Below are 15,672 nucleotides of genomic sequence, written 5' to 3' on the forward strand. Positions count from 1 at the left end.
AGCACTATCAGCAGCAAGGGACCATCACACAACATCCTGGAGACTGAGGCCGGGTCTGTGCCTCCTATCGCCTTTATACAGGGGTCTGTGGGATGAGCCACAGGAGCAGTCAGCAGAGGGGCATGTCCAGACAGGTATATGTAGTTCACCACAGCCATACACTGCCTTGGTGGCAATAAAGAAACCCCTGACATCATCAGTCAGCAAGCTGCTGTATTTCTAGGCCCCCCTTAGTCCACCACTGACTCTGACTCTACGCTGGACTACAGCCTCAGCTTTGGAGTGGGCTTCCCTTTTTACCTTGCAGTTGGTGTCCTTCAGCCAGGCACAGAACGTTTTCCTTTTGCTGTTGACTAACTCTTCCATTTCATTGTTATTTTCATCAAACCAATTTTTGTTTTTCCCGGTCTTGCATCCACTGATGTTTTTACACGTGTCAGTGATGCTGGTCATGCGTGCTTCAACGTCCTTTGGTTACTGCTTTGGGAGTCTTTCAGAAAGGAGCCTGGAGATGTTCTACCTTTGCTGTCTTTTCAGCTCTGGATGTTGAACCTGGGGCAGTCAGCTTCTTTTGCACTCTACTCTTCCTCATGATTTTGATGGTCATTTGTGAGCGAATAAGCCGATAGTCTGTCTGGCCATCATTGTGTTGCAAGTACTCATGTTGAAAATCTACATGAGCCTGAAACCTGTTTATTAAAAAAATATTTTAGAGATACAGCACAGTAACAGGCCCTTCGGGGCGAACGAGCCCACACCGCCCAATTGTACCCGTGTGATTAATTAACCTACTAACCCATATGTCTTTCGAATAAATGATTCCTCAGAGCTCAAAAAAAAAGTGGTGGAGAGGCCTTTGAGTTCCTGAGATCCCGAGAGCAATACAGTCTTGAGTTTAGCCATCCGGCACTTCATTCCTGGTGGGGCCTCCCAAGGGAGAGGGAGAGGTTCCAGACAAAGTGCGATCCAACCAAGACCTCAGTGGTGGAGCTGGCAGAAGACGATGTCACATCACAATGGCAGTGAGGGTAGAGGAAAACTGCAGTAGTGAAGAATCTGCAGTCCTGCGTTCCACGCCACTGGGCCCTGACCCCGATCCGTCAAGGACTGTTTGGTGGCTGCCCGTGCATCAGTCTCCCTACATTAAACATTCTCCATTAAGGGAATCCACTCTAATATGGATCCTGGATCAGCCCCTGCTACCACCTGAAGATCCACCGATCGACATCCCTTAGGAGAGCATCATACTTGACTTAAAGCGATCACATTACTGCCTGAGGCGCTATAAGGCATTGGTCAAAGCGCATTTGGGGTATTGTGAATTTTGGGCCCCATTCCTCAGAAAGGAAGTACTGGCACTGGAAAAAGTCGAAAGGAGGTTCATGGTCTTGGAAGTGAAAGGGTTAATATTTGAGGAGCTTATGAACTCACTGGAATTTAGAAGAATGTGGTGGGATCTAATTGAAATCTACTGAATACTGAAAGGCTGAGATAGAGTGGATGTAGAGAGGATGTTTCCTTTCATAGGAGAGTCTAGGACCAGAGAACATAGCTTCAGAATAGAGGGACTTCCATTTAGGACAGAGATGAGGAGTAATTTCTTTAGTCAGAGGGTGGTGAATCTGGAATTTATTGCCATAGATGGCTATGGAGGCCAAGTCATTATACGTATTTAAAGCAGAGACGGAGAGATTCTTGATTAGACAGGGTGTCAAGGTTATAGGGAGATAGCTGGGGACGGGGCTAAGAGGCCATAGATCAGCCATGATGGAATGATATAGCGGATTCAATGGGCCAAAGTTCCTATATCTTGTCTTTATTTCAGCTCCACTGACCCGCATTCAATTCGGCCGCTGACTGTAAGGAGTTTGTACGTTCTCCCTGTGGCCATGCGCGTTTCCTCCAGGTGCTTGGGTTTCCTCCCACATTTCAAAGATGTATGACTAGTACGTTAATTGATCACAGGGGTGTAATTGAGCAGTGTGGGCTCATTGGCCAGAAGGGTCTGTTAATGTGCTGAATCTCCAAATTAAACAAGACTGATACTCCAGTGCTCCCATGAGCTGCTCTCGCCTAGCCCACAGCATTCCACCATCAACTCCTGCCCGTCCTACAGTGAAACAACATTCCACCATCAGCTCCTGCCCGTCCTGCAGTGAAACAACATTCCACCATCAGCTCCTGCCCGTCCTACAGTGAAACAACATTCCACCATCAGCTCCTGCCCGTCCTGCAGTGAAACAACATTCCACCATCAACTCCTGCCCGTCCTGCAGTGAAACAACATTCCACAGCAGCAATAGCAGTTAGAGTTAAACATCCAGCCAATTAACGAGGTACTTATCTATTTATTTTATGAGATACAGTGCAGAACAGGTCCTCCCAGTTCTTTTGAGCCGGGCTGCCCAGCAATCCCCCGATTTAACCCTAACCTAATCATGGGACAGTTTACAATGACCAATCAAGCTACCACAGCCTTTGGACTGTGGGAGGAAACTGGAGCACCCGGAGGAAATCCACGCAGTCACAGGGAGAACGTGCAAACTCCTTACAGGCAGCAGCGGGAATTGAACACGGGTTGTCTGCAATGTAAAGTGTTGTGCTAACCACTACACTACCGTGTCCCCTCCACGCAGTCACAGGGAGAACGTGCAAACTCCTTACAGGCAGCAGCGGGAATTGAACACGGGTTGTCTGCAATGTAAAGTGTTGTGCTAACCACTACACTACCGTGTCACCCATCTGAATAGGTTGCTCACATTCATGTGTTTTAGATATAAGTGTCTGAAATTAGAGGCCATAAGCTTAAGGTTGGGGGGGTGTGAGTGGTTTCCAGGAGCACCTCTCAGCCCCCTACGATCCAGCGGGATTATCTGACCTCTCCCTATACCTCAGACTCTGGAGTCCTGGCAACATCCTTGTAAATCTTTTCCGCATTCTTTCCAGCTTAATAGCATCTTTCTTCTAGCTGGGGGACTAAAACTGAACACAGTACTTCAAGTACAATCTCACAAGTACCTTGTATAATTGCAAAATAACCTCCAACTCTTATACCCAATACCCTGACTGATGAAGGCCAGCATGCCTTCACCACCATGTCCACCAATGAATCCACTTTGAGGGAACCATGTACTTGGACTTGAAGGTCCTTTGTTCTACAACATGTCCCTGGCCCCTGCCTTTCACTGTTAAAGTACACCTCCCACTTCTACATATGAATTAAACTCCATAACACAGCCAATCCTTGACTAAGACCATGAGACATAGGAGCATAATTAGGCCATTTGGCCCATCAAGCCTGTTCTGCCATTCAATAGACAATAAGTGCAGAAGTAGACCATTCAGCCCTTTGAGCCTGCACTGCCATTCTGAGATCATGGCTGATCAATTACTATCAATACCCGGTTCCTGCCTTGTCCCTATATCCCTTGATTCCCCTATCCATAAGATACCTATCTAGCTCCTTCTTGAAAGCATCCAGAGAATTGGCCTCCACTGCCTTCCGAGGCAATGCATTCCAGACCCCCACAACTCTCTGGGAGAAGAAGTTTTTCCTTAACTCTGTCCTAAATGACCTACCCCTTATTCTCAAACCATGCCCTCTGGTACTGGACTCTCCCAGCATCTGGAACATATTTCCTACCTCTATCTTGTCCAATCCCTTAATAATCTTATATGTTGCAATCAGATCCCCTCTCAATCTCCTTAATTCCAGCGTGTACAAGCCCCGTCTCTCTGATCTCTCTGTGTAAGACAGTCCGGACATCCCAGGAATTAACCTCTTGAATCTACGCTGCATTTCCTCTATAGCCAGGATGTCCTTCCTTAACCCTGGAGACCAAAACTGTACACAATACTCCAGATATGGTCTCACCAGGGCCCTGTACAAATGCAAAAGGATTTCCTTGCTCAATTCCCTTTGTAATAAAGGCCAACATTCCATTAGCCTTCTTCACTGCCTGCTGCACTTGCTCATTCACCTTCAGTGACTGATGGACAAGGACTCCTAGATCTCTTTGTATTTCTCCCTTACCTAACTCTACACCATTCAGATAATAATCTGCCTTCCTGTTCTTACTCTCAAAGTGGATAACCTCACACTTATTCACATTAAACGCCATCTGCCAAGTATCTGCCCAGTCACTCAGCCTATCCAAGTCACCCTGAATTCTCCTAACATCCTCATCACATGTCACACTGCCACCCGGCTTAGTACCATCAGCAAACTTGCTGATGTTATTCTCAATGCCTTCATCTAAATCGTTGACATAAATCATAAACAGCTGTGGTCGCAATACCGAGCCCTGTGGCACCCCACTAGTCACCACCTGCCATTCCGGGAAACACCCATTCACCATTACCCTTTGCTTTCTATCTGCCAACCAGTTTTCTATCCATGTTAATGTCGTCCCCCCGATGTCATGAGCTCTGATTTTACCCACCAATCTCCTATGTGGGACCTTATCAAATGCCTTCTGAAAATCGAGGTACACTACATCCACTGGATCTCCCCTGTCTAACTTCCTGGTTACATCCTCGAAAAACTCCAATAGATTAATCAAGCAATTCAATCATGGGCTGATTCAATTCTTCCAGTCATCCCCACTCCCCTGCCTTTTCCCCATACTCTTTGATGTCCTGGCTAATCAAGAACCTATCTATCTCTGCCTTAAATGCACCCAATGACTTGGCCTCCACAGCCGCATATGGCAACAAATTCCACAGATTTACCACCCTCTGACTAAAGTAATTTCTCCACGAGCCTGCAGACATGGTCAAGAGGCACCTGAGGAATCCCAGACATGATCACAGGAAGAACGTATAAGCTCCTTACAGACAGTGGTGGGAATTGAACCCTGATCTTACAACTGGCACTGCAAAGCTTAATGCTGAGCACTACACTCCTGCACTACCCTAGTTTCCTTGACCGAGTGGGTATGGATATGAGATGTTGAATGATGCCCACAACACAGAAAAGGTAAAGAGGGACTTGTACTTCATTGACTCTGTCCCTACACTATACAGCCATTGAAGTACACCAGATGTATAATCAATGTAGGCAGCCAATCTACACGTCCAACAAGCTCCCACTAACAACCTCGAGGTCATGGCTGATAATCTGTTTCAAAGATCTTTCTTGAGGCATAAATATTGGTTGAGGCCACAGGGAAAGGGGGGGATCGGGACTGAGACAAAAAATGCCAGGCAACCTCAGAAGGTCAGACATTGTTTACGAAAGGAGAAGCATTTAACATTTCGAGTCAGGAACCCTCCATCAGACTGGTACAAGGGAGATACAAGCTACACAATAATGTAATACTATTACAGCACCAGTTGTAAGACAGGGGTTCGATTCCCACAGGTGTCTTTAAGGAGGTTGTATGTTCTCCCCATGACCGCATGGGTTTCCTCCCACAGTCCGATGGGTTAGTGTTAGCAAGTTGTGGACTGAGCCCGGCACAATCCTCGCTGATATATTCAACATGTGAGGCATTTCACTGTGTACTTCAATGTATATATAACAAATAAAGCTAATCTTTTAAACAAATTGGTTGGAGTAACAGGGAAAGTGGGGAGAGCAAAGAGCGGAACGCAGCGAACTATGAAAATTGGGATCAGGTTTATTATCACTGACATGTCGTCAAATTTGTTGTCAGCAGTACAATACAATACATAATAACAACTATAAATTACAATAAAAATATCTATTAAAATATAAATTAAATAAGTAGTGCAAAACGAGAGGAAAAAGGTAGTGAGGAAGTGGTGTTGATGGGTTCAGTGTGCATTCTGAAATCTGATGGCAGAGAGGAAGAAGTTGTTCCTGAATCACTGACTGTGTGTCTTCAGGCTGTTGTACCTCCTCCCTAATGGTGGCAATGAGAAGAGGGCACGTGATTAGGGTCCTTAATGAGGGATGCTGTCTTTTTGAGCATCTCGTTTTGAAGGTGTCCTGGATGCTGGGGTAACTAGTGCCCACGATGGAGCTGGCTGAGTTTACAATCTTCCTGCATCTTTCTCCCCCTTCAGTGGGCCCTCCATACCAGACGCAACCACTAACAGAGGATTCCCTCATTCTTTTTCAGAATAACAGAACCATTTCGGTCCACCTGTGACCCATTAAAGCTTTACTTTAATGCCATATCAAATAGCCAGCAAATATCCTGCACCCAAGTAATTTTACGCTCAAAGCCTAGAGTGGGAATAGGACTCTGTGACTCACCAAACACCACCCTTGCTGGATTTAGTCTTGATCATTGTGTGTTGCTGCTCTCTTGCAGAGGAGACATATGAGCGAACTCTAACAGTCGATGGAGAGGACACGACACTAATAGTGATGGACACATGGGGATCTGAGGTAACCCCTTCATTGCTGAATTCATGCATAGTATATAGTCCACACAAGAAAGACCGCAGCATGCACCACCCATCCCTAATTGCTCTGATGGAGATATACCTTCCTTAATTGTTGCTGTTTTCCTAATTCGGATGTTCCCAGGAACAGTTGGGTGGGGAGCTCCAGGATTTGGACACAGTGATAATGAAATTAAATTATGAATGAAATTAATTTATTTTGGTCTGTACAAACATAACAGAAAGCATCATTTACAATGATGATTTTGTAGGACAAAAATTACAATAAAAAGACATAGATATTAATTAAACCAGACCAAAAGGGTATAGGCAGAAGCTACAGTTTATTACACCTACCCCTCTTACTTATACAACAACATATTTGGCCTCAATCATCACATCAAAAACAAAAAATGTTGTAATCTTTTAACACAAAATCCAATTCCAAATATCATTTATTTATATTACCCCCATTCATTTTAAATCATGCATTTTATATTTGTTCCTTAAATAATTTTTAAATAACTTTTTAAACTCATTAAGTGTGGTGCATGTTTTTAAATTCTCACTACAACTGTTCCATAGATTCACTCCTCGGACTGAAATACAATGATTTTTAACATTTGTTCTTATCCTTTCTTTTTGGAATGTTTTTGGAATTTTTGGAATACATGTTCCTCTCAAATCATGTTGACTTTCTCTCATTTTAAACAACTTTTGGATACTTCATGGTAGCTGTCCATTTTTTACTTTATACATAATTTGTATTATTTTAAAATCTACAAAATCTCTAAATTTTAAACTGTTTAGTTGAATAGATAATGGATTGGTTAGCTCATAATAACTTGTCTTATTTACAAATCGTTTAACTTCCTTTTGGAGTAGAAAAATCATTGGAGTATTTTGGAGCAGAAAAATACACATAGTGGCCACTCTATTAGGTATACCTGTACACTTCATTAAAGCAAGTATTGATTCAGCCAATCACGTGGCAGCAACTCAATACATAAAAGCATGCAGACATAGTCAAGAGGTTCAGTTGTTGTTCAGAGCAAACATCAGAATGGGGAAGAAATGTGATCAAAGTGACTTTGATTATTGGAATGATTGTCGGTGCCAGATGGGGTGGTTTGAGTATCTCAGAAACTGCTGATCTCCTGGGATTATCACACACAGCACTCTGTAGAGATTACAGAGAACGGTGCAAAAAAAACCAAAAAAAAAAGCATCCGGTGATTGGCAGTTCTGTGGGCAAAAACACCTCATTAATGAGAGAGGGTCAGAGGAGAACGGCCAGACTGGTTCAAGCTGAGAGGAAGGCAACAGTAACTCAAATAACCATGTGCTACATCATTGGCGTGCAGAAGAACATTTTTGAACGCACAACATGTCGAACCTTGAAGTTCCAAAGGCGTACTGGTTAGTTAACCTTTGACGAACCAGATGTACTGGTTAATTAATCTTTGGTAAATTGTCCTAGGGTGGAGGAGGTGGGTTGCTGGATGTGTGGCTCGGTGGGCTCGGTCTGCGCTGTGTCTCTAAAATTGAAAAAGAAATTAAAACAATAACCCAGTAGTGGAGAGAAACGTTTAAACGTTAAGAAAGTTCCAGATGTGCGGCAACAAAGACTACGTGCATGGGAGCATTTCGGTTACTGCGCGGCCATGCGGCTTAGAGAGAACAAGCCCCTTCCCACGCGGGTGAAAGACTGGAGGGTCCCTGGTGTTTGTGGAGGTAGATCAGTGTGGATCTGTGCAGGGTAAGTCATTCGATACACTTAAAGTGGAGGTTGATAGGTTCTTGATCAATCAGGGCATTCAAAGGTTGCAGGCTCCCGATGAAGGGTCTCGGCCCGGAACTTCAATTGTTTACTCCTTCCCATTGATGCTGCCTGGCTTGCTGAGTTCCTCCAGCATTTTGTGTGTGTTCCAAAGGTTACAGGGAGAAGGCAGGAGGGATAATATATCAGCCATGATAGAATGGCTGAGCTGACTTGATTGTCAGAATGACCTAATTCTGCTCCAGAATCTTAAATTAATGTGTAAGATGATGCTCCAATGAAGTATCATGTCCTGGGTGTTTTCACTCTTCCTGAGACAAATGGACATAATTCCATTACACGATAGTGCAGTAGTTAGTGCATTGCTTTATAGTCCCAGCTGTAAGACCAGAGGTCCAATTCCCACCGCTGTCTGTAAGGAGTTCGCACATTCTCCCTGTGGCCGTCTGGTGCTCCAGTTCCCTCACATATTCCAACAACACACAGTTCAGGTTCGCGAGTTGTGGACCTGCTACACTGGTGCTGGAACCATGGCAACACCTATGGGCTGTCCCAGCACAACACTCGCTGATTTGATTTGACGCGTTTCACTGTACATTTCATTGTACATGTGACAAATACAGCCAATCTTTCATGCTAATCGTTAAAACCTCTCTGACAATCTGACTGGATGTTCCTCCACCGCGGTTACTACTTTCTCCTGTCTATATCTCTGTCGAAGAGGGGAGTCTTTCAAAGCCCTTTATCAGAGCTTTTCTAACTTGTGGATAGCTGAGGCTCTGCAGACAAGGCACACTGAGTAACTCTTCCATTTTATCCTTCACTTACCCAACCATCTCCCCTTGCACTTCCCACCAGTCCATAAGACATCAGAGCAGGATTAGGCCATTCAGCCCATCAGGTCTTCTCCACCATTTCACCATGGCTGATCCATTTCCCTCTCATTACATATCTTCTCCCCATACCCTTTCACACCCTGACTAATCAAAGCCCTAACGACCCTGGACATTCACTCTTCTCCCGCTCCCAATAGGGACAAGATGCAAGCGCCTAAAGGCACATTTCACCAGGCTCTAGAACACTTCTATCTTGCTGTTATAAGCCTATTGAACAGTCTCCTAGTCCAATAAGGTGGAATCCTGACCTCACAATCTGCCTTGCTTGTTGTTTGCCTGTGCTGCACTTTCTCTGTAGGTGGAACACTGGCATTTGTCATGAAATTTGTTTGTTTATTTTAATTAGTGATGCAGTGTAGAGTAGGCCCTTCTGCCCCTTTGAGCCACACTGCCCCCATCAACCCCCAACAAACCAGGTTAACCCTAAACAAGTCACAGGACAATCTACAATAGGCAATTAATATACCTGGCATGTCTTTGGACTGTGGGAGGAAACCAGAGGGCCAGGGACAAACCCATGCATTTCACGGTGAAGATATACAGAAACTCCTTACAGAATCGTACCGGAATTGAACTTTGAAATCCAGAATGTCCTGAGACATAACAGTGTTGTGCTAACCACTATGCTCCCATAGCTCCCTTGTTTGGTGGCAGCAGTACATAAAAATATCTATAAATTACAATGATAAATTATATATAATATATAAATGGTATATAATAATAATAATTAATTAAGTAATACAAAAAGGGAACAAAAATAAAGTAGTAAGGTGGTGTTCATGGGTTCAATATCCATTCAGGAATTTAATGATGAAAGGAAAGAAGCTGTTCCTGAATCACTGAGTGGGTGCCTTCAGGCTTCTGTATCTCCTCCTTGATGGTAGCAATGAGAAGAGGGCATGTTCTGGCTGATGGGGATCCCTAACATTGGATGCCGCCTTTACGAAGCATGGCCTTTTGAAGATGTCCTCGGTGCTGGGGAGGTGAGTGTCCGTGATTGAGCTGGCTGAATTTACAACTTCCTGCAGCTTTTTCCAATCCCGTGCAGTGGCCCCTCTATACCAGACGGTGATGCAACCAGTTAGAATGCTCTCCACGGTTTATGTAGGAATTTGCGAGTGTCTGTGGTGACACAAAAATTCTCTTCAGCCCTAATGAAATATAGCCGTTGTCATAAACAAGGGAAAATCTGCAGATGCTGGAAATCAAAGCAACACACACAAAATGCTAGAGGAACTCAGCAGGCCAGGCGGCTTCTCTGGAAAAGTACAGTCAACGCTTCGTGCCGCTGTCATTCCTGCTTTGTAATTGCATCAATATGTTGGGGGCAAGATAGATCTTCAGAGATGTTGACATCCAGAAACTTGAAGCAGCTCACTCTTCCCACAGCTGATCCCTCAATGAGGACTTGTGTGTGTGTGTGTGTTTCCTTGACTTCCCCTTTCTGAAGTCCACAATCAATTCCTTGGTTTTACTGATGTTGAGTGCAAGGTCACTTAGAGCAAAATAAAGAAAATAATAGAACCTATGAAAACCCATACAGAATCAGGTTTATTATCACCGGCATGTGACATGAAATTCATTAACTTAGCAGTAGCAATTCAATACAATACATAATCTGGAAGATAAAAAGATAATAAATAAACAAATAAAGCAATTACATATATTGAATAGATGAAAAAATGCAAAAACAGAAATATTGTATATTAAAAAAAGTGAGGTAGTGTCCAAGGATTCAATGTCCATTTAGGAATCGGATGGCAGAGGGGAAGAAGCTGTTTCTGAATCACTGAGTGAGTGCCTTCAGGCTTCTGTACCTCCTACCTGATGGTAACAGTAAGAAAAGGGCATGCCCTGGGTGCTGGAGGTCCTTAATAATGTACGCTGCCTTTCTGAGACACCACTCCCTGAAGATGTCCTGGGTACTTTGTAGGCTACTACCCAAGATGGAGCTGACTGGATTTACAATCTTCTGCAGCTTCTTTCAGTCCTGTGCAGTAGCCCCTCCATACCAGACATGATGCAGCCTGTCAGAATGCTCCCCATGGTACAACTATAGAAGTTTTTGAGTGTATTTGTTGACATGCCAAATCTCTTCAAACTCTTAACAAAGTATAGCTGCTGTCTTGCCTTCTTTATAACTACATCAATATGTTGGGACCAGGTTAGATCCTCAGAAATCTTAACATTGAGGGACTTGAAGCTGCTCACTCTCTTCACTTCTGATCCCTCTATGAGGATTGGTATGTGTTCCTTCGTCTTACCCTTCCTGAAGTCCAATCAGCTCTTTCGTCTTACTGACTTTGAGTGCCGGGTTGTTGCCGTGACACCACTGCACTAGTTGGCATATCTGACTCCTGTACACCTCGTCGCCACCTGAGATTCTACCAACAATGGATGTATCATCAGCAAATTTATAGATGGTATTTGAGCTATGCCTAGCCACACAGTCATGTATATACAGAGAGTAGAGCAGTGGGCTAAGCACACACCCCTGAGGTGCGCCAGTGTTGATCGTCAGCAAGGAGGACATGTTATCACCAATCTACACAGATTGTGGCCTTCAGGTTAGGAAGCTGAGGATCCAATTGCAGAGGGAGGTACAGAGGCCCAGGTTCTGTAACTTCTCAATCAGGATTGTGGGAATGATGGTATTAAATGCTGAGCTGTAGTCAATGAACAGCATCCTGACATAGGTGCTCGTGTTGTCCAGCTGGTCTAAAGCCATGTGAAGAGCCACTGAGATTGCGTCTGCTGTTGACCTATTGTGGTGATGGGCAAATTGCAATGGGTCCAGGTCCTTGCTGAGGAAGGAGTTTGGACTAGTCATGACCAACCTCTCAAAGCATTTCATCACTGTAGATGTGAGTGCTACCAGGTGATAGTCATTAAGGCAGCTCACATTATTTTTCTTAGGCACTGGTATAATTGTTGCCGTTTTGAAGCAAGTGGGAACTTCCACCAGTAGCAGTGAAAGGTTGAAAATGTCCTTGAATACTCCCGCTAGTTGGTTGGCACAGGTTTTCAGAGCCTTACCAGTTACTCCATTGGGACCTTTCCCTTTAAAGACAGTCTAGCATTGGAATCACAAGGTCGTCAGGTGCAGCAGGAATCTTAACAGCTGTAGTTGTGTTCTCCCTTTCACTGCGTACATACAAGGTGCTGAGTTCATCTGCTAGTGAAGTATTGCTGCTATTCATGCTACTGGGTTTTGCTTTGTAGGAAATAATGTCTTGCAGACCCTGCCAGAGTTGCCTTACATCCAAAGTTGCCTCCAACCTCATTCAAAATTGTCTCTTCACCCTTGAAATAGCCCTCCGCAAATCATACCTGGTGTTCTGGTACAGGCCTGGGCTGCCAGACTTGAATGACACAGATCTAGCCTTCAGCGTTAACAAAGACTGACAAACAACCAATGAGCAAAAGAAGACAAACCGTGCAAATAAAAGTATCTGAGAACACGAGTTGTTAAAGAATCTTTGAAAGTAAGACTGTAGGTTGTGGAATCAGTTCGGAGTCCTGGTGAGTGAAGTTATCCATGCTGATTCAGGAGCCTGAAGGTTGTAGGGTAATAGCTGTTCCTGAACTTGGTGGTGTGGGAAGTAAGAGACCTGATGGTGGTAATGAGAAGAGAGCACGTATCGGATGGTGGCCGCCCTTGATGCTTTCCTCTGGCAGTGCCTTATATGGATGGCAGGGAAGCCTTTGTCTGTGACAGACTGGGCTGCATCCACCACTTTCTGCAAATGTTTCTGTTCCTGGTGTGATACACCCAGATAGGATACTCTCTGCTGTTCAGCTTTAATCAAAAACCATCTCCATCTAGGCCATGCTCTCTTCTTGCTATTACCATCAGGATGGAGGTGCAGAAGCCTCAGATCCCGCTCCACCAGGTTCAGGAACTTTACACAAAGTCAGGCTCCTGAACCAGTGTGGATAACTTCACTCACCTCAAAACTGAACTGACTTCGCAACCTATGGACTCACTTTCACAGACTCTGCAACGTACTTTTTTAACTATTTTCACAATTTGTTTTTGTTCGCACATTTAGTTGTTTGTCAGTTTTACTCATGTATAGTTTTTTAATTATAATTTATCATTTTCCTGTAAATGCCTGCAAGAAAATGAATTTCAAGGCAGTGTACAGTGACATATACTGTACATACTTGAATGATAGAAGTTTTTTTTATCTTGCATATGGAATGATCAGTGCAGAAGACATAGTCCCTATGTCTTAGTCAATAAACCAGTTACCAATTTCCAGTGAATTTCCTTCCTCTGCAGAGTGACGAGTCGTGGGTTCAGGATTACTGTATGCAGGTGGGCAACGCCTACATCATTGTCTACTCCATCACCGACCGCACCAGCTTTGAGAGCGCGTCCGAGCTCCGTATCCAGCTGCGGAGGCTGAGGCAAGCGGAGAACATTCCCATTATCCTGGTGGGCAACAAGAGTGACCTGGTACGGCGTCGCGATGTCTCCGTTGAAGGTCAGTCTCACGGCGGTCTTTTTTATTTTGTTCTGTGACGCACAATGACACCCCTGTGACCAATTAAAACTACCAACCCTTGGACTGTGGAAGGAAACCAGGGGAAAGAAATGTGGTCACGGGGAGAACGTACAAACTTCTTACAGATAGTGGCAGAATTGAACCTGGGTCACTGGCGTTGTGATAGCGTTATGCTAACCGCTATGCATGCGTGTTGACTGTGTTCAAAAACAGCGAATACCAGATCTGAACAGCATCCACCCTGCCCAATGCTAACCCTCAATCTCGACCCCTCTAATACAGAGTATGAACGTAGACCAGTTTCAGTGGGGAACCGGTCCGAGTATCGTTAACTCTTAATCAGAATCAGGTTTATTATCACTGATGTAAGTTGTAAAATTTGTTGTATGTGGGGGGGGGGGGCTGTCCACAGCACAATGTGGATCTATCAGTGATCGTTGGCCTTGGCCATGAAGCCAACATTCATTGGTGTCCACCACCATCTCAACTTGTCAAATTCGACTGCCCAGTTCTGCTCCCATGTCCTGTGGACTAAGTCCAATTCCTTGTGCCTCGCCCAAACTGGACAGATAAGCTGTGCTCTGGCGCTCAACATCATCAGAACGGCTCCATCTCTAAGAAAATCCATCAGAGTTAAAGGATTTGGGCCAACACACAAGAAGTGCTGGAGAAACTCAGCAGGTCAGGCAGCATATATGGAGGGGAAGAAACAGTCGACATTTCAGGCCAAGACCCTTCATCGGGACTGGAAAGGAAGGGCACAGGAGCCAGAATAAGAAGGTGGAAAAGAGGTTAAAGAGGTAAAGCACTAAAGAAGAAGGAATCTGATAAGAGAGCAAAGTTGTCCAGGGGAGAAAAGGGAAGGAGGAGGGGAACCAGAGGGAAGTGACTGGCAGGTGAGAAGAAGAGAAGAGGTGAGAAGAGAGGAACTCAAGTGGGAAGTGGAAAAAGAGTGGAGGGGGAGGGGAGAGAAATTACCGGAAGTTAGAGAAATCAGTGGTCATAACTTCAGCTCAGAAGCTAGCCGGGCGGAATTTGAGGTGTTGCTCCTCCAGCCGGAGAGTGGCTTCATTGTGGCAGTAGAGGAAACCATGGAACAACATATTGGAATAAGAATGGGAAGCTGAATTGAAAGGCGGATGAAGCAAAGGCGCCCAACAAAGCAGACTCCCAAACTCCGGAATTTCCTTTTATCCCACTGCAATCCACTTGGTCCAAGCTAAGCATTTTTTTAACAAGCTGATTATCAGTTTGCAAATTTTCCCTCCCTTCTTTTTCTCACGCTATCCAAGATCACGTAGCTACACGGACACGGTCAGGCAGAAGTTCTGTGGCACTAATTAAATCTCCAGAGTCCTGAACCTTTCCATTTATTGGTAACTTGGAAGCTCGCTGTCAGACAAAAATAGTCTGCTTCTCGCTGGGAGGCTTCAGGCTCTTGGCTGGAAACGAGGATTTGCTCATCGATTGACATCATGATCCAGGAATCTAAACAAAAACTTTAACCTCAACTTTTGCTCACAAGAGTTGGACATCTTGCAAACAATGATTACTGAGCAAGGAAAATTTATCACCCGCATTGCTTGTGTTATGAAATTATGCAGACCGATTTACAAATATTGTTGCTACTGGATGTGTGAAATAAAACAGAGTTTTACTGTGTTGAATTCTGGTCACCCTGTCAAGGTAGGATGAGGAGGCTTTGGAAAGGAGGTACAGAAGAGCTTCACTGGGACGCTGCCTGGATTAGAAAGCATGTGTTATCAGGAGAGGTGGGACACATTCATGTTGTTTCATCTGGAGTGACTGAACCTGATAGAAGTTTATTAAATTATGAGAGGCAGACAAGATAGCATGTCCACAATTTATTTTTTACTCAGAGTGGTAGAGGTGTGGAAAGTATAGGGGGACGATACAGTTAGATATTTTTTACGCAGAGTGGTTGAGGCTTGGAACATGTTGCCAGGAGTGGTAGTAAAGACAGATACATTACCTGGGATGGTGGTGGAAGCAGCTATGATAGTGGCTGTTAGGTAGAGACATGAAGATGCAGAGAATGTTGGGTTATAGATCCTGTGCAGGCAGAAGAGCTTTAGCTTAATTTGACATCACGTTCAGCAGAGATATTGTG

At 44.4% G+C, this 15,672-nt stretch overlaps 1 protein-coding gene across 2 annotated transcripts in view; it reads left to right on the forward strand.

The window, feature by feature from the left end:
* The window catches only part of rem1 (RAS (RAD and GEM)-like GTP-binding 1), a 55,809-nt gene that overhangs the window by 25,470 nt on the left and 14,667 nt on the right, over positions 1-15,672 (forward strand). For both annotated transcript variants that reach the window (XM_059980958.1, XM_059980960.1), the window contains exons 3-4: positions 6,282-6,358; positions 13,316-13,520. In XM_059980958.1, coding sequence (XP_059836941.1) covers positions 6,282-6,358; positions 13,316-13,520 — 282 coding nt within the window. The remainder of the gene's footprint in view (positions 1-6,281; positions 6,359-13,315; positions 13,521-15,672) is intronic.

Source organism: Hypanus sabinus, chromosome 9 (assembly GCF_030144855.1).
Source record: "Hypanus sabinus isolate sHypSab1 chromosome 9, sHypSab1.hap1, whole genome shotgun sequence".
In the NCBI taxonomy this organism is placed as follows: domain Eukaryota; kingdom Metazoa; phylum Chordata; class Chondrichthyes; order Myliobatiformes; family Dasyatidae; genus Hypanus; species Hypanus sabinus.